At 36.0% G+C, this 24,131-nt stretch overlaps 1 protein-coding gene across 6 annotated transcripts in view; it reads left to right on the forward strand.

The window, feature by feature from the left end:
• The window catches only part of Usp8 (ubiquitin specific peptidase 8), a 73,033-nt gene that overhangs the window by 17,604 nt on the left and 31,298 nt on the right, over nt 1-24,131 (forward strand). For 5 of the 6 annotated variants that reach the window (XM_020185401.2, XM_020185402.2, XM_020185398.2 and 2 more), the window contains 8 exons: nt 2,139-2,224; nt 7,998-8,160; nt 10,291-10,333; nt 12,377-12,521; nt 14,820-14,982; nt 17,064-17,208; nt 17,494-17,717; nt 21,805-22,386. In XM_020185401.2, the coding sequence (XP_020040990.1) occupies nt 2,139-2,224; nt 7,998-8,160; nt 10,291-10,333; nt 12,377-12,521; nt 14,820-14,982; nt 17,064-17,208; nt 17,494-17,717; nt 21,805-22,386 (1,551 nt within the window). Of the gene's footprint in view, nt 1-2,138; nt 2,225-7,997; nt 8,161-10,290; nt 10,334-12,376; nt 12,522-14,819; nt 14,983-17,063; nt 17,213-17,493; nt 17,718-21,804; nt 22,387-24,131 lie in introns of those variants that run through there. The other variant, XM_074065930.1, reaches the window with a different exon arrangement.

The raw sequence follows: 24,131 nt of genomic DNA on the forward strand, positions 1-24,131 counted from the left end.
TGTTAATTAGCAGCCTCTTACAGTAGGGAAAGACACAGTACATTTATTGCCTACTCATTGAAAAAAGTCAAGTGTTAAATTTTATTTTTATTTATTTATTGGAAGACTAGGGTTTGAATTTGGGGCCTTGTACTTGCAAGGCAGGCGTTAATACCATTTGAGCCACACCTCTAGCCTGAAAAAAATCAAGTTTATAAACAGTGTTCCCAGGCATATCTGAAAAGGTAAAGGGAAATGCATTTAAAATGTTGGCAAAGCAAATACTACATGACGTGAGAACTGCATTTAAGATCCTCATGGTATTCTGCATTATCCTTATGTTCACTGGTAGCCCACGTCTCTGTGTGTAGGAACAGGGAGGTTCTACTCAGCAAACCCCAGAAGCAAACATTTTTAGTGGTATGGGTGTTATGTGTATATTTTTATTCTCCAGTTGTCATGCTGCCAAAAAATTGAAAGTGTTTGTACTTACTGTAACTGTCTCTTAAGAGGAGAGAGAGAGAGAATCATGGACAGGAAACCTCACTAATATTAGGGGATGTTTCCTGATAATTTGTAAAAGGCAACATTTAAATAAGTACAAGCTGTACTCACAGGCTGGCTTTTTAAATGAATTCATGTGTGAAAATGAGGAAAACAAATCAAAGCATTTTTTGTTTTTACTTTGTATTTTGTTTTTTATCAGAAATGTGTAGTATTCATTATATTGTCTTTTCTATTACAAAGTATTAACATTAGTAGTCATGACACTGAGGTCACTCTACCATTCAGTTGCTACAGTATTGACCATACTATGCTTTTTTGCAGAGGGAGTTGAGATAGGGTCTCAATATGTAGCTCAGGCTTGCCTTGAACTTGTGACCATCCTGCTCCGTTTGCAGTCATATTGACCTATAGCAAATCAGATACAAGCATCATTTATCTGAATCAGCTACCTACTGTCACTCCTGACCAACCTGGTCACAGTGAGTGAACTGTGTAGGTAGTGACTTAAAAACTGAAAAACCCTTCGTTCTAGTGTTAGTAACTTACTTGTCAAACAAACCTTTTGTGTTTTATACATAGATTATACTGTTGATTTGTCGTCTGTCATTTGGTGTGTAGGAACTCAGGGTTCCCTCAGGTATAAAACTTGTTTTATGTGTTCAAGGTATTGACTACAGTTGAGATATGAGTAGATTTTGTAAAGCATAGGTAGGAGCAAAAACATCTCGGATTAAAACAAGTAAGCAAAGATAGATATGACAGTGCTCGTATATAATCCCAGCATCAGGAAGGCCAAGGCAGTAGGATCCTGACTTTGAAGCTAGCTTGGGCTACATAGCAAGTTTGAGGCCAACCTGGGCAACAAAATGACACTTTGTCTCATTTAAACAGCAACAACAACAAAAATCAAGTCAGACACTGGAGGCTCATGACTGTAATCCTAGCTACGCAGGAGGCTAAGATCAGGAGGATCATGGTTACAGGTCAGGCTGGGCAAAAAAGTTTGCAAGGACTCATCTCACCAGAAAAAACTGAGCATAGTGGAGTACGTCTGTCATCTCAGTGAGAGCTGGAAGCATAAAATAGGAGGGTTGCAATCCAGGATGGCCTGGACAAAAAAAGCAAGACCTTGTCTTCAAAATAGCTACAGCAAAAAGTGCTGGAGATGTGGCTGAAGTGGAAGAGCGCCTGTCTAGCAAGTGCATAAGCCCTGAGTTCAAACCTTGGAACTGCCAAAAAGAAAAAAAAATCAAGTAATCAAAGCCCATGTTGGGTAGCTTTGTGTAATTTGCTTTATTGCTTCTGAGACTAGAGAGAAAAAACTTGGTACCTAGTTGTAATAAGAAAATGTATTTTGGTCTTAAAAGCTTTGCTCTTTAGCACTTATTTAAGAACAGTACTTATTCCTCTTAATTGTGGCTTACAAATAAGTAAAAATTTATTATCTAGTAGATTTTCTTTTAGACATTAATGGTATAAATACCTACTGAGATATTTGGAGGATTAATTGTACATTTATGGGGGTTAAAAATTTTTAAAAATGCTTCAATTATAGTAATGTTTTCATCTGCACCATGATTTTGATGTTTTTAACATGAGTCTCTGTGTAATGCCAGTACTAACAGCACGCAATGGTTTTCCTCTAATTGTAGGACTACTTTCATTCAATGCTTGGACCTACAAACATCAAAAAAGCCATCGAAGAAGCTGAAAGACTCTCTGAAAGCCTTAAACTGAGGTACAGGCATTATTATCAAATCTTTTTTAAAAATATAAATTTAGAAGCTAAGAATAATACTTAGGCTTTAGTTGTATCTGATTGTGCATATAATACCCCAATTCTTAGAAGTAAGTCTTATGTTAACTGGAACACAAAAGTTAAAAATCTTTTGGCCAGGTGTAGTGGTGGTACATGCTTGTAATCCACTGAGCAGGCAGAGAGAGATCGGGAGCATCATGGTTTGAGGCCAGTCCAGGCATAAAGGCAGTGAGGCCCTATATCAACAAATAAGCTGGGCATGTGTTACAAGCCTATATAATCCCAGCTATTTGGGAGGCGGAGGTAGTAGGATTGAGGTTCAGGACCATTCCCAAGCAATAATTTGAGACCCTATCCAAAAAAATAACTAAAACAAGAAAGGGTTGGGGGCATGACTCACATGGTATAGCACCTGCCTAACAAGCCCAAGAGCCTGAGTTCAAACCCCAGTACAACCAAAAAAAAAAAAAAAAAAATCTTTTGCTATATTAATAGTCTTCATTGAAAAATTTGAAGTGTTTAGAATGGTGCATTGTTAAGGTAGGTGCTGGTATGTTAGATTGGGACTCAAGTCCAATTTTTTATAAGTTACAGTATTTGTCAAGTGCTGGCAGTTTTCTCCAGGGAAGATCAAGTTGTCTTGTTCCCTGTGTTATATTGTGCTACTAGAGACTGGTCTGATGGGAATAAAGAATTTACTCTTACTTTTGATCTGTCCATAGTTGCAAAAATTCAGTATGTTTAAAAAATTCCAATTCTGGAATTTTTCATGACTGGCTTACTAAGTTTATAGAACAGTTATAAATTTAAAACAGTATGTTTCATGTCTAAAAAGGGAAAAAGCTAAAATAACAAGCATACATGGATTTCCTAGGGGTAAGAATCAATTAAAATTTAAGAGGAGAGAAAACAAGTCCTGATTAACTTGTTAATTTGTTTATAGCTGCATTTGGTTGGTTGTTTTCATTTGTTTGTTTTTTGAGATGGGGGTCTGTGTAGCTCAGGCTGTCCTGAACTTGTGATCTTCTTGCCTCAACTTCCCTAGTCTGGCAATGCAGGTTTGTGCAGCACACATAGCTAAAAGCATTCTTTTTAAAATAAAGTTTAAAACATGTATTTCTGTTGTCACTTTTGTGGCTTTGGGAATCAAATCCGAGGCCTCATGCATGCCAGGTAAGTGCTGCACCACTTAGCAACACCCAGCCCCGAAACATGGATTTTTACAGGAAAAGACAGCAAAATTTACAGGTGGTAGGATTATTAATGATTTTTCTGTTTTAAAATGTTTGTTTACCATTGATACTCTGTTGGGTTTGTTATAAAGAGGAGAGGGAAATCTTATGGTTGCTGAATTCTTTGGAATGCAAATTGATAAATCCATGATTATTCACATGTTGTTATCTAAGTGAAGGAAGGTCTTTATGTCACTTTTTAATCCCCATAACTATAATTTGTTACTGGGCAAAGGGACCTTGATGATAGGTTTTTGAAAACTTGTAGTACAATGAAGTTTGACTGTGAGATGCACATTACTACCTGTAGTTCTTTTAAACAAATGTGCACTAATCACGTCAAGGCAGTTTTTTTGTAGTATATAGCATCAGAACATTTAGTACATATAGATTACATCGACAAAGGCAAGTGCCTCTTGAAGCAAACATACTTTCCTGTGATGACTTTACATTTTTTCTTTAAGAAAATAACTGGGTTGGCAGAGTGGCTCAAGCTATAGAGCACCTGCCTAGCAAGCATGAGGCCCTGGGTTCATACCCCAGTACCACCAAAAAACAAACAAACAAACAAAAAACAAAACAACTGTGCACTTATAAAGGAAGTCAATGAGAATAATGTAATATTTAGATATCTATTTATTATGCAGTAATAGAATATTCCATCTTTCAATGTAATGAAGCCCTTCTGAGTTCTAAAGATTTTAAATGTATTCTGAATTTTTCCTGTGGTATAGCTTGTTTTGCAACCAAATGAGGAGAACCTTTTCATCCTGAGTTTTTCTTCCTGTGTACCCTCCCCTGCCTCTGCGTTAACATGTCTTCACATCTATCCTTATTAATTCTCTGATAAGTCAGCCACTGAATTCTTCTTCTTTAAGTCTCTGGAATCTGTTCATGGTTAGGATTTCTCTCTTGTTGGACGAGCAGTCTGAGAAAGCACCTTGGGGATATGCTGTTTATCTAGAGTTTGGAGGTGAAGGTCATGGACACTTTGGTGTAAATAAAAGTTTCTGTTAAACTTCCCAGTCATCTGGTACCGTGGTATGTATCTTCCTACCTCTAGGTTAGACATAGTTCCAGATACCAAAAAGCACATTAGCAAAAAGACTAATGATTGGCTGGAAAACAGATTTCAGTATCACCTGCCATTAAGGAATTCCTGTCAACCATGTTTTGATTTATCCACTTCTTTTATATATACATGGTAGGGGATGGTCTTAGATTTAATTCTGACCAAATCTGGAGGTATCAGAATCCTAGTAAGAGGGGTTAGACAGGCAGTAAAGGACGCAGGTGTGTTTCCAATGGAGAGCAAACCTTGATCTCTTTCCAGGATACCAGCAGAGACTCCAGTGTGGGCACAGGAGCAGCTCTGCTTAAGTGGATCTGCAAAGCTCTATTGTAGACCTGGAGCAGATGTCAGTTAGGGGATAAAAGGGTGTCTTATTTCTTCATCTGCCCTCAAACTGGATTCTAGCTGACTGTGCTTACTTCTTAGGGCAAACAGTTCACCTACTATTCTAGCATAGAATACCACTAGAGGAGAAATAGAGCCATGAGTAAGTGTGTGGAGCTAGACTCCTTGGGTTTGAATATCAGCTCTTCCACTTACTAATTGTGTGATCTTGGGCAAGTTACTTAGTTTCCCTCTGCCTCTCTTTCCTCACCTGTAATTGGCATAAGAATAAGCCTAACTAATTTTTAATGTATTAAACAAATTAACCTGCACACAAACACTTAGATTGGTGTCTTGCATTTAGTACATACTCGAGGTGTTTATCTGCTGCTATTGTTCTAATCCACAGTGGAAACATTCTTGGTCGCTATGTTCTTTCTGGCTCTCTGAGGATTTGTATTGAAGGGTCTGGGTAAAACTGTCGAGGAATTTTGTTCCTTGTTCCAAGCCTTTTGTTTCTGTTTTGAAATAATGAAATAGATAGATACTGGCACATAAGATAGGCAGAAAATCTAGAGTTGATGTTTCCATTGAAATGACAGGGAATCAGGGGACGTGAGCACACCAGTAAGCATGGTTCTACTTGAGAGTCCAGTTATCCCTGGATATTGCCTGAACAGATGTAATAAGGTGAATCCTGTTTTTGCAAGATCCTGTATGAAACTGTCATTCACTTTTGTCTCCATTTATTTTATTTTTAACACATTGATTGAATCTAACGGTATATTGTTCCTCCAGTACAATTTAAAATTGCTTTTGAAATATTTTCTAATTTCCTTGGTGATTTCTCCTTGGACTCATGATTGTTTAGAAGTGTGTTGTTTAATTTTAAACCATGTGCAATTTTTCTAGGTATCTTAATGATTTCTAATTTCATTGTGGCCAGATAATTCAGTCCATTAAAATGTACTCTTGTTTTATGACTTGACATTTTGTCTATCTAGGTGAATATACTGTGTACACTTGAAAAGAAAGTACAGTCATTGAATATAGTGTTCTCTATGTGTTATTAGTCTGTTTAGCATCCCTACAATGAAATACATCAGGCAGGCTATCTTTGTAAACAAAAGAGGTAAATTACTTAGCTCATAGTTTTAGAGGCTGAAAGTCCAACCAGCAAGGTGCAAGGCCCCCCTTGGCTCCACCCTCATGACTTTACCTAATCCTAATCACCTCCCAAAGACCCAACTCGGTGCACCATAGTCACATGAAATTTCTGCTGTCTTATTACCTTATGGTGGAGGTAAAATTTCAGCATGAGTTTGGGGGTGGGAGAAAGATGTTAGTACAAAATCTTTATTCAAACTATAGTACTGTGTGTCATTTTTGTCAGAGAGTTGACTGTTCAGATCTTCTTTGTCTCAACTCTTGGAGTTTTTTGGTTATTTTAAATTTGTTTTTGTGGGCTAAGTTGCAAGAATTATTGAGAGAAGGTGTTTAAAAGTCTCTGTTTCTCCCTTTAATTCTTTCAGCTTTTGTTTTGTATATTCTGTTTTTAGGCATATAAAATTTATGACTATTTGGACTTTTTAATCACTGTGTCCCACTTTACCTCTGGGAAAATTCTGTGTCCTGAAGAATAATCAGGGCCACTCCAGTCTTCCTAGGCTTACATTTACATCTTTTCTCTATTAACGTTCAATTTATCCAATGTCTGTACTGAAAGTATGTCTCATGTAGATATCACAGTAGGATTATGTAGTTACATAATTGGGTCCTACTTTTCATTTATCCTGACAGTTTCTCATTATTAATATGTTCTATTTATTCACATTTATATCAGCCTTTTGTTTTTTTTGGTGGTACTGGAGTTTAATCCCAGGGCCTCATGCTTACTAGGAAGGCACTTGAGACATGTGTCATCTGGTTTTCATTTTTTATTTTCTTGCCTGCCTTAAAGTTACTCTTTTTTCAATTTTAGGTTATCAGCTAGCTTTTAGCTATATTAAAAATTTTTAAAGTAGATTCTCTAGAGATTTGTCTCTTTTCTGTCTTCTCACTTCCTACCTTTATCCGTAACTATTGATAGATGAAGAGATATAAAATCCTGATAACCATGTAAGTTTATTTACTATCCTTTATGCATTAGTTGTCATATTACTTTTTTAAAAAATATGTTATTTCTATATATATTAGAGCAGTCCTCCAATACAGACAGGGTTGTAAGTTTTGCTTTAACTAGGCATATGTGTTTCAAAGAAATTGGGAGAAAAATAGCCTTTTACATATCAACCCTTACAGTTCACATTTTGTTACTCTATTCCTTCCAGATATAAATTTCTGTCTAGAGTTGTTCCTTTAGCCTGAAGAACTTTCTTTAACATTTCTGGTAGTTAGGAACAAATTTTTGATTTTCATTTATCTTAAAATATCTTTATTTCATCTTCATTCTGCAAGGAAATTTTCACAAAGTACAGGATTCTGGGTTGACAGGGTCTTTGTCTCCCCTGTTACAGCATTGAAAAAATATTCTACTGTCTTCTGGCCTCCATTGTTTCTGATGTGGAAATTTGTATCAGTCTTTCTAGTATTGGTTTCATGCATTATTTTTTCTCTGACTCAAGCCTTTTCTCTTTAGCTTTGGTTAGACTGTGATGTGCCTACAAATGGTTTTCTTTGTATTTTTCCCATTTGGAATTTGCTGAGCTTGGTCTGGCCTGCTCTTGGACTCTTAAGTACCTAGGATTATAGGTGTAAGACCCTATGTGGGCAGTTTCTTTTTTCAGGGAGCATTAGGTAGGAGTTTTAAGTCCTTTGAAAGGGAAATTGAAGCAGATTTGGATCATTAAAAGGTTGAAATTAGAATGACCAAAGAGAACATTAACAACTTCAGTTTGAGAGCTATAGTTTCAAGATTTTGGGACAGTTTAAAGTAAATGTACAGATGGCCTCTGAGGCCTGTGTGTGAGTTGTCGTTGTGATGGAACTTTAGCAGAATTAGATTTTATTTGGAGGGAGAAACTGTGCAACCCTTAAGGCAGGATACGAAGGTTTTGAAACATAAACTCCTTTACTTTCTACTATTATGCCAATAAAAGACTTCTTGACTTCGTTTTTCAACTAGATATGAAGAAGCTGAAGTTCGGAAAAAACTTGAAGAAAAGGACAGACAGGAGGAAGAGCAGCTGCAACAACAGAAAAGGCAGGAAGCAGGAAGAGAGGATAGTGGCGCATTGGCTAAAGGTTCTTTGGAGAATGTATTGGATTCCCAAAACAAAACCCAAAGGGTATTTCAAATTTATTGTGTAAAATAAGAGATTGATTCTGTTTGTCAGATGATTTGCTTATGAGAAACAGAGATAACACTGTGAAGTTCTTTTAGGCAACAAGGTAAAATTTAATGTATTTGAATTAAAAATTGAATTAAATTTCTAGCTTTGGTTGATTCCAGGTTTTTCTGTGAGCTTCTACAGCAGTATGTCAATTAATTACTTTTTAGCGTCACTACAAGCTTGATGAGAGTGGTAGAAAGAGCATTTGAGCCATAATTCACCACATCTGAGTTCTGGGCCTGTGTCCAGTCTCACTTAACCACTTTGGAACTCAGTTTTCCTCATTTGCCAAATGAAGATCTTGAAATACATGATCTTTAAGGTTTCTTGTTTTTAGTAATCATATACATTAAGAGAAAGATTTGGTATACTACTTTATTTGGTGCCAAATGTTTTACTTATTCTGGAGTCTTACTTACCCCCCTTTGCCTTTTCCTTTCTGTGTCCCAGTCTCTCCTTCTTCTTCTTTCCCCCTTTCTATCTTGTGTTGCTACTGCATCTAGTCTTTTCAGCTATATTGTGTTTGCTAAAAGCCACCAGTGTCTCAGTCTTTACCTGCCAGGTGTCACTGTGACTATTCCTTTACCACCTCAGAAACTATTCCTCCTAAAATATAACTTCTTCTACTTTGTTGAAACTCTTAGAAGGGTTGCTGCTTTGATTTTTTTTCTTAAGCATTTTGTAGCTTTCAGCTGTCATTTGTATGTGGAACATCATCAGTTTCATTCAGAAGTATTGATCTAGGGCTAGGCACTGTGTAAGAAGTGGAGAAGTCTTGTGTTCATATTAGGACCTCATAGTGTGAGGTAAGTAATACTGCCCTAGGAAGATGTTTATTCGTAGGTCAGACCGTTGATATAACCAGAAAACAAGACTTAGAAGGACTGTAAGTCTTCCATCTCTTTCCTTTGGTTGCCTTTTCAAAAGTGGTCAGTCACTTTTTGTTACTTTCACTTTGTTTTGCCTGTTTATTTTGGAAAGAGAATACATTTAAGCCTCGTCACTCAACTGTAGATACATCAACTAACATTTTATCATCCTTTTTTTCTAACTGACTCCTGCCCTTTTTCTTTGGTATTTCAAAACAAATAGTAGCTAGTATGCCACTTTACTCCTAAATATTTCTAAATATTGCAGTATACATCTCAAAATAGGGAAGCTTTTGTTAATAATCACAATCCTATTGTCCCACCTCACAAAATTAACAGTAACCTCCCAATGTAATTTACTACTCAGTCTATATTCAGATTTCCCTACTTGTTGTAAAATGACATTTTTGAGTTGATTTGTTGAATCAGGATCCAAACAACAGGGCTAATACCTTTTGGCTGCTATGTCCCTTAAGTCTCTGAAATAATTGTCATTTGAGATTCTTCTCCCTCTCATTTTTCTTTTCATGCACTTAGTACTAGAAGATGAGCTACACTTTGTATTTTTTCTGATTGCTTGCTCCTTGTGTCATTTTACTTGTTTTTCTATCTCTCATATTTATTTTATTTCCTGTGGAGTCAGGTTCAAGTTTTGTTTCATGGCAAGAATGCTCCACAGATGCTACTGTGTACTTCATATTGTGGTGTATCTTTTATTATTTTATGTTTCTAATTTTAGTGATATTAGCATTGATCCATAGGTCCAAGTAGGTCCTTGGTTTTCCTGTCTATGAAATGAGTTAGTATCCCATGTTGTTTTACTTAGAAAATGTAAATTTCATAAGTAGTATTTGTTATTACTTTACTTTCCTTTAAGAGTGAAGGACACTGAATGGGATAGTTAGAATTGTTTCATGGTAAAAAACACTTTCTAGTTAAATATTTAATTTCTATAACAATTTGTGCTTTTAAATTGTATTTGGCATTTAATTAAAGAAAATTCTGAGGAACTGTCCTATGATTCTGATATGCTTCTAGTTATTTTAGCTGTCATCCACTGCCAAAGAAACCTGGTAATGCCATTATTACTGACATCTATTTTTGTAAAATAGTACTACTTAGCACATTGCAGTTCTTAGGCTTTCCATTTCAGTGAAATATTAAAATTAAACCTTTTGTTTCTATGAAAATTGAAACTTTTTTCCCTATGAAATAGATCAATGGTGAAAAGAGTGAAAAAAAGGAAACTGCGGAGAAAGGTAAGTGTGCTGAAAGAGGAAGTTCTTGAGAACTTTAATCAGAAAAGACTTCAGATGTTACACTGTGAAATTTTTAGCACTGTGTCTAGTCTGTGTGTATGCTTTACCACTTTTCCTAGCCTGGACCATTGTATTGAAATGCCTCAATACAAAAGGGAGTATTTTATGAATAATTGCAGCCTGGCATGGTAAAATACGGTAATAGGCAATTTACTTGTCTTTTCCAGGTGCAATTTAGCTTAGTGATTAGGAGCATGGGGTCTCAGAAGTCAGATCGCCTTAGTTTTAATACTAGCTGTTCCTCTGAATTTCCATGTGATCTTGAACATGTTACTTCTTTACCTCAGTTTCCCCATCTGTAAAGTGGGATAATAATAAAACCTATTTCATAGGGTTATTGTGAAGATTGAATTAATATACATAAAACTCTTAGAATCTATAGTACACTTTAAGTATTAACTGTTATTATTTGTGACTGGGTTGTAGTCATAATTTTAAGACAATCTAAATCAATAATTTGGATGTTATCCATAAGTGGTATTGATGTTCTAGTCACAAATACATGACCTAACCCAGATTTAGGAAATTGCTTTCATCTACTTAGGACCTTTTTCCTCTCTGAGGAAAGGTTTAAACTAAACATATTATTTATAACACTCAAATTCTGTACTGAATATATTGCTATGCAGTAATTTTTAAATTAAACAGAATAATTGCCAGGCGCTGGTGGCTCACGCCTAGAATCCTAGCTAATCAGGAGGCAGAGATCAGGAGAATCTGTTCGAAGCCAGCCTGGGCAAACAGTTAGCAAGACAAAGGGCTGGTGGAGTGGCTCAAGGTGTAGCCTTGAGTTCAAACCCCAGTGCCAAAATTAGTTTTTTTCCATTTGTTCCTTTGTACCTCATCATGCTTAGATGTTACCTTCTCAGTGGTTGTTCTCAGCCGGTCTAGTCTGTTTTTTTGTCAAAATGATCTTGATGTTTTCAAAGCAAAGGAGGATTTTTAGTAGTAGCTACTATAGGTATTTTAGCTTAGGAGCAACTGAGACTATTGCAGAAATAGTTCTTTATATATCTGAAGTTCCTTGTAGTGTTTTTTAATCTTTTACTTCAGGTGATAGAGCTGAAGAAAATAATGACATAAGGAGTATTTACTTTGTAGGTTGCTACCACATGTATAATAACTTTACTCAGTGTCTTTTTTGTTACCCTTCTTGGAAAAAATAAAATCTTTTTTCCTTTCTGACAAGGAGCCAACTAAGCATCAAGTAGGATGAGGGCTTGCAAACTTTTTCTTAAAGGACTAGATAGCCAATATTTTAGCTAGGGGGCTCACAGAACTCTGTGTTGTCTGACCACTGTTGCAGCTGAAAGCAGTCAGGGACCTCGTGTAAACAAGTGTGGTCTTGTTTCAATAGAACGGGTGTCCATATTTTGTCAACAGCAAGCATGTGGTTGTTACTCTAGGAACACTTGGAAATCTAAAAGTTGTTCAAGTAGCTCTCATAGCAGTAGTCCTCATAGCACTCCATCAGAAACTCTTTAAAAAATTTAGAACCTTTTGAGAATTTTTAACCATATATTTTCTGGCAAACATTTTTCTACTGTCTTAATTTTTAAAAATAGAATATTTTCATAAGATGTGTGTATTAATTTCTTTTCTTTTTTTTTCAGTAACAGAGCCAACACCAGATAGGTGTAACTTCAATAGCCATTTCATTTTTTTTTCTCTTAGTGCTGGGTATTCAACACAGGGCCTTATGCATGCTACTTAAGCACTCTACCACTGAACTTCTTCCTCCAGCCCATGTTTTGATATGTAAATCTCTATAAACAGAGCACTGAAGTGGTTTCTTAATAAAGGTTAACACAAGTTATATTTAATATTACTTTAAAAAACAGTGAAGGTATGATGGGATAGCAAGATATATACCAAGTACACTTTGCTCTTCTGGAAAAAGCTATTCTCTTCTGTGTTTAGTAATGTGCCGGCACATGGGACTCGGTGTTTCTCATCTCTTTCACTGTCTCTCTTAATTCCAAGGAGTGGTCACAGCAAAGGAACTGTATACAATGATGATGGATAAAAACATCAGCTTGATTATAATGGATGCTCGAAGACTGCAGGATTATCAGCATTCTTGCATTTCAAATTCTCTCAGTGTTCCTGAAGAAGCTATTAGTCCAGGGTGGGTCTTTTTTTTTTTTTTTTCTTTTTTCTTTTTGTGATATAGGGTCTTCCAAATATTTCCCAGACTGGTCTCCAACAGGCTGGTTGTGAACTTGCAGTCTTCCTGCCTCAGCAGGAAGAGTGGTGGAATTACAGACATGTTCTACCATGCCTGGTTATTTTTGTATTTTATATAAATGGAATCATACAATATGTAGACTTTTACAGCTGGGTTCTTGTATTTAGCTTTATGTTCCATTATTGTGTGTAATTGCAGTTTGTTTATTTTCATTGCTAGGTGGTGTTCTGTTGTGCAAGTACAGCACAATTATCTTAGTTTTAGACTTAGCTTTATTGGATATGATGCTATTTTTCCACGTGTACAAGGACAATTTTTAAAAATAATTTGTTATTAAAATAAATTTAAGTAAAAGATCATTTAAATTGAATAAATTATTAAATTGCATAAATTATAGGAACTGAGCACTTGGGCTGAGTTACTGTGGTTGTAGTGAACATGTTGTTGCCTTAGTGAAGCTTTTATTTGAATAGGCAGATGGGATAGGTAAGACAGACAATAAAACTTAAAATTTTGTGTAGTGTGTCTGATGTTGAAGAGTGCTATGGAGTATCAACTGTTTATTGGGAGAGTCTTAAGATTTAGTCCAGGGGGGCCTCACAAAGATTTATTAGCAAGTCTTGAAAAGACAGGGAAATGAGTTCCTAGATACGAGAGGTAGGGAAGGATTCTGAGGGACAGCAAGAGCAGAGGCCTTAGGCAGGAGCACATCTGAATAAACCAAGAATCATAAGGGAGCCAGTGGCTGGAGTGAGTGGTATAGGGGCAGGTAGTTAGAAGAGGACATGGAAATAATAGGGTTGAGTATGGGGCAGCATTGTAAGGACTTTAGCTTCTGTATGAACAAAACATGAGACCAGCATGCGTTAATGTAGAGTTGATATTATTCAGAGCAGTTTGGCTGTGAGCCAAACTACCTGAATTTTAACCAACTGGAACCTCGGACAAAAGTACTTAACTTTGTGCCGTGGTTTCTACTACATGAAGTGGGAAATTGTGTCTGATAGAACTATTGTGAGGTTTCAGTAAGATCAACAATAAAGAATTTAGAATAGTATCTGGCGCACAGCAAATGTTGTATGTGTTTTTTAAAGAAACTTTTTTAAAAGAAACATTTTTGCTAGTTAATTATTATCTGCATAGTCATAAGAGAACTGAAATATGAATGATGTCACCCAGGTGATGCCCCAGTTATTCATATTGGCTGAGAGAGGTGTTCAGACCACTTCCTCTCTTTCCAGTTTTGGCTTCCCGCCCCCCCGCCCCCCGACCTTTTTTTTTTTTTTAAAGGGGTCAGAATTGAGTCCATTTCTTCCTGTCGCTAATAATTATTAAGGTCATTTTCCCACATGCAGTAGTGAAAGGGTTAACTGCTTAGGCCATTCAGTATCATAATATGCACTCTAACTTTAGAAAGGAGTCTACTTAAAAATTTGCTATGCAAGTTCAGAAAGCCAAGGGTGCATGTTTTCTCTCATATGTGGAACATAGACCTACTACAAATGCAGCAATATTATGAAAAACAGGTCACACTAAGGGGAGGCCACATATGAGAGAGGGAGAATGAAAGAAGAAGTTAAAAAGGTGAATATGGTTGATGTACTCTCTATACAAGAATGCATATGGAATTTTTAAACCTGTTGAAATCACCATAAGAAGGGGACTAAGGTAGAAAGGAGAAAAATAAAGAAGATGAACCAATTCAGGTTATACATACATACATGGAAATGTTACAAGGAAACACCCTGTATAGCTATCTTAAACAAACAAAAATGTCATTTTTTTTTTCTACAAAATCGGAAAATAGGAGAGTAGAACAGGTCCTGTCTTGGAGGTTGGTACCAGTGGCGGAGGGGGGCGGTTATGGGGAAAGGAAGTGGGAGGGTGAATGTAGGGCAAGTACTCTGTACACATGTATGTAAATGAAAAAATGAGCCCTGTTGAAACTATTCCAGGAATAAGGGAAGGGAGCATAAGGGAGAATGATGAAGGGGGTGAATTCAAGTATGATTTATTTGATATATTGTTGATACATTGTAAGAACTTTTATAAATGCCATAATGTACCCTCAGCACAGTAAAAAAAAAAGAAAATTTAAAAACTAAATAATTTTTTTTTAAAACAACAAAAAGTTCGCTGTGGTATGGTACAGATTGTGGAACAAAACTCAGTGTCTTATATTAATATGCTAGGATCTTTTGTCAGCTTGTTCCCAATACAAATATTAACACATTTCAGAGTCACTGCTAGTTGGATTGAAGCAAACCTCCCAGATGATTCTAAAGACACATGGAAGAAGAGGGGGAATGTGGATTATGTGGTACTTCTTGACTGGTTTAGTTCTGCAAAAGATTTACATCTTGGAACAACTTTACAGAGCCTGAAAGATGCACTTTTCAAGGTTAGCAAGTTTCCTTGTTTACTATAACTGCAAGCCTTCTCTGGTTGTTAGTAAAGTGTATTGGCTATTGTTCTCAAGTACTAAAAGATCCATCATGCTTTGATTATAGAAGTTTTTAAAATTTAGATTTAAAAGATTTGTTTTGAATCACCAGGTAAAAATACATTGACCTATATAAAATATATTAAAAATTTCAAAAATATAAATTAGCTGATAGATTAAAAGGCAGAAGACAAAAATTTGTATAACAAATATGGTAGTTTCTCCTTCCTTCCTTTCCTCCCCCATGTAACCCAGGCTGGCCTCAAACTTGAGATCCTCCTTTCTCAGCCTCTTGAGGGCTGAGATTATAGGCATGTACCACCATACCAGGACGTGACAGTGTTTTAAAACACCTAAAATCTGAAGAGTTTCTACAAATAAATAAGAAAAACAAAGTAGTAAGATGACATCAGTAGTCATAAACAGAAGAGGAAATGCGAGTAGACTTAACCATAAAAATGGTCAACTTTATAAGTATCCGATAAATACAAGTTAAAATGAGTGCCAGTTTTACTGATCAGATTTTAAAAGGTTAAAAAAAAGTTCCGTTTAACTGGTTATATTACTAAATAGTGATAGCAGTGAATGCTGGTCAACATGTTGTGAGAATAAGAGTCAGTCAGTTGATGGAGCATTGCCTGCCAGGAGGACAGTCTTAAAACAGGTCACGTTTTAAAATAGTTCAGAATACAGAGACAAACAAAAGTGGCAGTTTCATAAAGTTCAGCCTACATATTTAGAAGTCCAGTGAATGTTGGAGAGCACCCTTCCTTATTTCTTAGCCCAAACTAGATTCCGAATGTATCAAAAGGTATAAATGGATAGATTGAAACAGTAAGCTACCAGAAGAAACACTTACTTTTTTATTACTTTGATCCCAAACCAAGATGCTGTACAGGAAGATCAATACATTTAACTGTGAAAAACACCAGGAGCAAGGTGTGGTAATACATGCCTGGGACTGTATCATACTGAGACGAGGATTGCGAGTTTTAGGCCAGCCTGAACTACATAGCAGTACTTTCTCAAAAAAAAAACAAAAACCCAAACAAAACCAAGACTATAAATAAAGAACAAAAAATCAGGAAAAATATGTGACAAAGATCTATTTTTCTTTATCCACTCTAAAAAAAACAGCAAGCAACGCTATAGAAAAATGGGATCAGTTAGGTCATAGACCAATGTAAATGGTTAATAGCATATGAAAAGATGTTTAACCTCACTGGTGGAGAAATGCTAATTAAAACAGGATACAATTTTACATCCACCAGTTTGGTAAAAATTATGAAGATTATAATGAGAATTCTCATGCACTGTTAGCTTTTGTAGTGTGTAGATTAGTAAAGCCTTTTGGAAAGGCAGTTTGGCATCACCTACCAAACTTTTAAACCAGCAACTCTACTCCTAGGAGATCATCCTAAACAAATACATAAGTGATCACTTTGAAGATTGGCAATATATGTTAAAGTCTTAAAGGTTCTTGTATCCTGGCTCAGCAACTCTACTTTTGGGGATTTTGTCTAACAGGTGTGATTGGTTGTGTGCATGTATAAGGATCTTTGGTGTTTATACAGCATTGCTTGTACTTAAATAGGGGAAAAAGTGTTCAAATGATTGATTCAGTTTTGAGGTGTGTGGCTCCTAGTCATTATAAATGATGATATTACTATTAATAATACTCATAAAAGAAAAGCAGTGCCATAAGAGTTTCATTGCTTTATAAAAACAAAAATAAATAAGAAGTGTATATCTAAGTAGAAATCTATCTGTTAAGAATAAACTTCAAAATGTTAAAGTAATATTTCTGGGTGGTATGGCTATAGGTAATTTTTATTTTATATTTTTTTATTTTCTCTTTTTTCTTCTAAGATGGTGGATTACTATGTGGTTCTTAAAACCTGATCTCTTATTTAATGTTGAATTATGAATTCATTTCTCATTTTTTCATCATGTAAAAAATAAATCTTGCCTTCAAGGGAGCATCCGCATTTTGTTTTTCACTGCTAAGAGACTTTAAATACTATTTCCTTATTTTATAGTGGGAAAGTAAAAGTGTTCTGCGCAATGAGCCTTTGGTTTTAGAGGGAGGCTATGAAAACTGGCTCCTTTGCTATCCGCAGTACACAACAAATGCTAAAGTCACTCCACCCCCACGAGGCAAGAATGAAGAGGTGTCTATCTCATGTATGTATGTGAACATTTTTGTTTGAAATTGCTTCAGTAAAATGTAAAGTATTTATGTTTTCAGAGTAACATTCCTCATCATATAAGCATTTGTCCTATGAGAAAGCAATTGTTTTCAGACAAAAAAATACACTCTGGTAGTTAACATTTTCTTTAATAATTGTCATGATTGTTGTTTCATTTAGTTTACATTTAACTGTCACATATAACACATGTGACAAATGTAAGTACTGTTTATACACTTTGCTATTCTTAAAAAATATATTGTTCCTTTGCGGATTTTAGTGGATTTTACTTACCCTTCATTGGAAGAGTCAGTTCCTTCCAAGCCTCCTGCCCAGATGCCACCTTCTCTTGTAGAAGGAGATAAAAATACAGACTTGATAAGTGATCAAGATGAGAGAATGGGAACACTGACTATGTCAGCAACAGGTGAACCAACTACTGCTTCCAAAGCTGATGTTTCATCCACACTTCAGCCAGTGCATATTTCAAAGAATATCCCACAGGTATTGTCTTGATTTTTTTAAACTTTATTCTCTCTTTTGTTTTAACATTGTATTAAATACATAGTATAGTATATATAGTATAGTATACATAGTTTTATATATAATCTGCAGTATATTAGAAAAGTGTCAGAAGAATCTGTGTATCTTGGCATCTTATTTTTATAAAAGAATTCCTTAATAATTTAGCCTATTACCGTAGCTATGTGGTAGTTCAAAGAGTTTCAAACCTAGCTGTAACCATTTTCCACAAGTAGTGCCAATAAAATTTACTGACCTGGAACAACTCTCTTGGGGGTTTTCTTGTAATTTGACCAGTTGTACAGTTGTCGTTTTGTGTCTGCTGGGGATTGGCTCCTTTCTTTCTCCCTTTTCTCCCCTCCCCTTTTTTTTTTTTTTTTAGGTAGTACCGGCATTGAACTCAGGGCCTTACACTTGCCAGGCAGGCATTCTATCACTTGAGCCACAACTACAGTCCTTTTTGCATTTCTTACTTTTCGAGGTAGTGTCTGGCTTTGTATTTGGGCCAGCCTGGACTGCAATCTCCCTGTTTGTACTTCCTCATGTAGCTGGGAAGACAGATATGCACCATCATGCCCAGCCATCGGTTGAGATGGGATCTTGCAAACTTTTTCCCTGGGCTGGCCTTGAAACATGATCTTCCCAGTTTCTGCCTGTGGAGTAGCTGGGATTATAGGTTTGAGCCACCATAGCAGTCTATCCTGCCATATACTTTAAATCATATCTAGATTACTTCTAATGGAATGTAACTGCTATGTAAATAGCTGCTGTACTATATTGCCTATGGAATAATGAAACAAAAAGTCTCCATGCTTAGTACAGATTTTTAAACTATTTTCTAGGTGGAACCCATGGATATGGAGGGCTGTTTTCTCAAATAGTTTAGCATATATACAAGAGATGTTTGATGTCAGTATTTTAGTTTTAAAACAGTTTTTAGTTCAGTTTTGATTTTGACAGTTTAACAATAATTAACTAAAACTTTTATGTAACCAAGAATAAAAAATTACAGCTTTTTGGGTTCTTTTTGGAGAAAGATTAGTTTATACTTTCCTATGTATATGCTAATAAGGTTTTTTTTTTTTTAGCATTTGTTTCTCATTTTTTTCAAAATACTTCTGAACAGTATTTCACATTTGAAGTAGATCACATTGATTTGTAGAGCAGGCTCTAAATAGAAAAACCTGGAGCCAAGTGTAGTGGTGCACAACTGTAATCCCCACACCCGGGAGGCTGAGGCAGGAGGATCATGATTTTGAGGCCAACGTGGGCTACAAAGCAAGATCCTGTCTCAAAAGGCAAGAAAAAAAACTTTGTGATCTTTTTGTTATGAAATGAGGTTGTTTGTTTTTTTCTTTTTTTTTTTTTTTGCAGTACTGAACTCACATGTACACTACACTAAGACTAAACAGAATTTGATTAAACAAGTTTTCTTAAAGTGTAAATTTAAGAAATTCTAAAAAGAACTTATTACACTTTTGCTCAAGTTGATCAACATATTTGTGTCCCAGCACGACTCTGAGATACGTACAATTTGTCACACATATTTTGAAGATCTTCTACATATGACTTTAACCAAAAATCAAGAAGTGATTGAGAATCTTCTGAATATATGATAGCATGAAAGTTTCCAAATAGGAGTAAAAAGGATCCTATCTGATATTAAGAAAGAGAGACATATAAAACCAGTCACAGCATAAGACAGAGTATCATCATTGCTCTATTAGTCACTAGAGCACAGAGCAAGGAGAAAAACTCTAGCAGAGTGCTAGAATTTCTAGTGAGGTTTCATGGAGTAAGTTGTATTTTACCTGGGCCTTTGGAGTTCAGTAGGATTTGAAGATTCAAGAGACAAGTAGAAAATTGTATGACTAAAGGCACAAGGTCTGCTCTGGGGCCAGCTGGAGAGAGGACAGTGTGATAGTAGATAAGACTGGGAAAGATGAGTGAGTCATCCAGAGTGACTTGCGTCAAAGTTAAATTTTATTCTATAGGCACAAGGGAATGGTTGAAGAATTTTAAGTTTGAAAGTAACATGATCCTAGCTCTGCATTTAAGATTTGGGATGATGAATTAGGCTAGCAAAATGTGATAATAATAACATGTATTGTGGTTCCTGCTCCATATTTACTGCTGACTTCACCCCGATAGTTCGTATACCTCTCAGTTCTCAAGTACATATAGAAAAGAGTAAGTTGGAATATGCTGTCTCTTTTTGTTTGTTTTTCTCTGAAAAAGTGAAGAGGCAGAAAGAGAAGTGAAGAGAAAGAAAAAGTGAAGAGGCAGAAAGAGAAGTGAAGAGAAATTAGGAATAACTTTTTCTTCCCTAATTTCTACTTTGTTTCCTAGTGGAAGCATATAAAATTTATTTTATAAGAATACTATATAAGTTGTTACTACATAGTAACATAGGTACTGATGAAAATTCTCATTTTTGTTTCAGTACACTGTATTCTCAAGAAATTGTGCTAGCGTCACTTCTCACAATGATGTATTAATATCATAATTAAACTGAGCTAACAAACATTTAACTCATTAAATCAGGAATTTAGTTAGTTTGTAACTTAATGTGAAGGAAGCTAATTAGTATTTTGTCATTTATGAAAGTTATGGAATGTTTTGTTTGTTCCCTCAGCAATATATCTATTGTTTATGTGCCGGCACTGTCTGCCCTTTTTATTTTTTGGCAATCCTGAAGTTTGAACTCCAGGTCTTAAACTTTGCTAGGTAAGCACTCTACCACTTTAGCCTACCTCCAGCCCCTCATTTCTACTCTTTTAGAGCTTATATTCAGGAGTGAAGAAAGACTTTAAACACAGTTACTTAATCAAAATCCCAGTGAGTACTCTGAGGGAAAAGAATCAGGTATTATAAGAACACATATATCAGGGACTTCGCTAGTTTGAAGAATCAAGCAAATCTTTTCAGATATTTAAGCAAAGATCTAATGCAGTGGTAATTATAAAAGCTTGAGGTGGGAAGGAACATGGTAGCTTTGAAGTTTTTTTTTTTTTTTTTTTAAGGCAAGTGTGGCTGGAGTATAGATTAGTCAGATACAAGAATGGAGAGGTAGGCCGATGTAATTACACAGGACCTTATATGTAGGCCATACATTGTAAGGATTTTAGGTATCAATTTAAAAAGTGTTTGTTTTGTTTGCAATAATGGTGGTAGAACCCTGGGCTTCCCCACTTGCTTGGCAAGTACTCTACCATTGACCTATGCCCCAGCCCTTTTGTTTTTATATTGTTTTTTTATTTTCTTAAGGTAGGGTGTCACTAACTTTGCAGAGGCTGGCCTCAAACTCAAGATCCTCCTGTCTCTGTCTCCCAGTAGCTGGGATTATAGGAATGCACCATAAAATAGGATTTTAAGCAAGGGAGAAACATGGTCAAGTTTGTTTTAAAATGATTAGTCTTGCTGCACTGTAGAGGAGTAGATTAGAAGGGGAGCAAAAGAAGAGATGGACAACAAGTTAGAAACTGTGCTGTCATCCTTGAGAGAAAGAGTTGGTTTACATGAACTTGACTGGTGGTAGCACAGGGCAGTATAGATGCAGGAGGACAATCATCAGACTGAGGAAGGGCATGGGAAGAACATGTCATCGACCTCTCAAGTTCTGGTTTGTACAACTATTTGGAGAGTGGTTACATCCACAAGATAAGGGCCATGTTTGTGGAAGGAAATCATGAATTCAGTTTTAGTTATGTGTATGTCACTTACGTAGAGATAATAGACAGCTGGATACATGGAAGTGCAACTTCAGTCTGGTTATGTCTGGTCTAGACTTTATGTTTTAGCATAAAGACATAAGTAACTCTTTTGTATACAGAACACCTCTGGGTGAATTGAAAATGTAACTGAGGTTATACTCCTGAACCTTGTCAAAAGTATTTTACTTGCTTCAGTGGGATGAAGCAAGAGGATCATGAGTTTGAGGATAGCCTGGTCTACATAGTGAGTGTGAGGCCAGCCACAACAGCACAGTGAAGCCCTGTATTATAACAAAAACAAATGAACAAAACCAAACAAGCAAAAACAATATTTTGCTCTGTTTTTGTTTATCCAGATTGATCGTACTAAAAAACCAGCAGTCAAATTGCCTGAGGATCAAAGGATAAAATCTGAAACAGATCATGAGCAACAGTTACCTCAGAGTGGAAAAGTTCTTCCTGATCGATCTACCAAGCCAGCATTTCCCCCTCCAACTGTCATGTTAACTGCTGAAGAAAAAGCTCGTATTCATGCAGAAACTGTGCTTCTAATGGAGAAAAACAGACAGGAGAAGGAACTTCGGGAAAGGCAGCAAGAAGAACAGAAAGAAAAGCTGAGAAGGGAAGAACAAGAGCAAAAAGCCAGAAAGAAACAAGAACCTGAAGAAAATGAAATCACAGAAAATCAACAAAAAGCAAAAGAAGAAATAGAGAAGAGAGAGAGTGAACAAACCAAGAAAGAAGATAAAGAAACCTCAGCAAAAAGGAGCAAAGAAATAACAGGAATAAAAAGACAAAGTAAAAGTGAGCATGAAACTTCTGATGCCAAGAAATCTGTAGAAGATAGAGGAAAAAGATGTCCAACTCCAGAAGTACAGAAAAAGTCAACAGGAGATGTGCTCCCTGCATCCGTGACAGCAGATGCAAGTGCAGGCAAGGTAAGTGAAACAGTGTGCTTGTAAGTTGCCAACTGAGTGATACAGAGTGTGCATAAAGATGACACCAGTGGTATCCCATAAACAGGGCAGCCATTTTGAGTGGTTTGCTAGAGGGTGATGTATCGCTGTGATGTATCCACATTCGCTCACCTCTCTTTTGAAGGCCATGACTTAATGTTAATTGATTGGTTGGCAGTGGAATGGGTCCCGTCCCCCCCGTCCCCCCCCCCCCGCTTCTGTGAAGTGCAGTATATATGTAATAATTGAGATAAATAGCACATTGTTCATTTTTGTGTTTAATGTATGATTATCAGAAGACTAGAATGAAATACACTTTCTCAGTATGGGGAGTCTGGTGCCAGTATTTGAGATTTGTATCTGCTCAAAATATGAGTAAAATTTTTGGCATCAGCTAGCCCAACTATTCATATTTTTGGTAATTTCTTACCATTTTCTTCTTGCTTTATCTATTTGAGTAATATTGGCAATAACTGAATTATACTGCCTGTTTCTGCCCTTGGCTACACACTCAAAATTGATTCCCGTAATTTTACAGGATGTTTTTGTTTTATTTTTGTAAAATCTCATACTTTTTTCTCCATTATGCGATTAATATTGCTACCTTTTTTTTTTCTGTTAGTGTATATTAATTATACAAAGGGGAAAGCCCTTACTTTGTGACATTTCCATAATGCATGTAATGTACTTTATCATATTCACTCCTTCTGTCACTTTCTTACCCCCAAACTTCCTCTTTTTTAAAATAAAATTTTAAATAGCTTTTCTAACAACAATTTCATATGTGCATGCAATATATTTCCCCTCATCCCCCAATATCACTTGCTCTTTCCCCCCTCTCTTCTCCTACTGGTTCTCAGCCATCAAAATAGTCCCTTTTACTTTACATTCATGTTTGGTTTTTTTGTTTTGTTTTGTTTTTTAAAGATGTAGATTCCACATTTGAGAGAAAACATGCAGGTTCTGTCTTTCTCAGTCAGGCTTCGCTTCTCATGATGATCTCCACTTCCATCCATTTTCCTGCAAATGACATCACTTCATTCTGCCACATGGCTGAATAATACTCCATTGTTTATATATACCACATTTTCTTTATCTTTTCATCTGTTAATAGATACCTAGGTTGATGTCATAGCTTGGTTATTGTGAATAGTGCTGTGATGAACATGGGTGTACAGGTATCTCTACTGTATGCTTACTTATATTCCTTCAGGTGTTTCCAGAACTGTTAGCTGGATCATATGTTAGTTGTAGTTTTAGTTTTTTGAGGAGTCTCCATACTGATTTTTTGATTTCCATAGTGGCTGCACTAATGTATATTCCCACCAACAATGGGTTGCTTTCCCCCATGTCCTCACAAGCATTTGAGGTTGTTTCCTTGGTAGCCGTTCTGATAGGAATAAGATGGAAAGTCAGTATTGTTTTGATTTGCATCTCCTTTACGGCTAAGAATATTGAAAATTTCATGTATGTATTGACCATTTATACTTCTTATACTGTTAAATTAATTTCTCCATGCATTGGTTGGATTATTTTTAACGCTTGAATTTTTTTGAGCTCTTTATATATCCTGGATATATAAAGATGAATGGCTGCCATATACTTTCTCCCTTTCTATAAGCTGTCTACTCACTCTGGTAATTGTATCCTTTGATGCGCAGAAGCTTTTTCATTTGATACAATCCCACTTGTTAGTTCTTGCTATTATTTATTTTTTTACTCATATG

Source organism: Castor canadensis, chromosome 2 (assembly GCF_047511655.1).
Source record: "Castor canadensis chromosome 2, mCasCan1.hap1v2, whole genome shotgun sequence".
Lineage (NCBI taxonomy): Eukaryota > Metazoa > Chordata > Mammalia > Rodentia > Castoridae > Castor > Castor canadensis.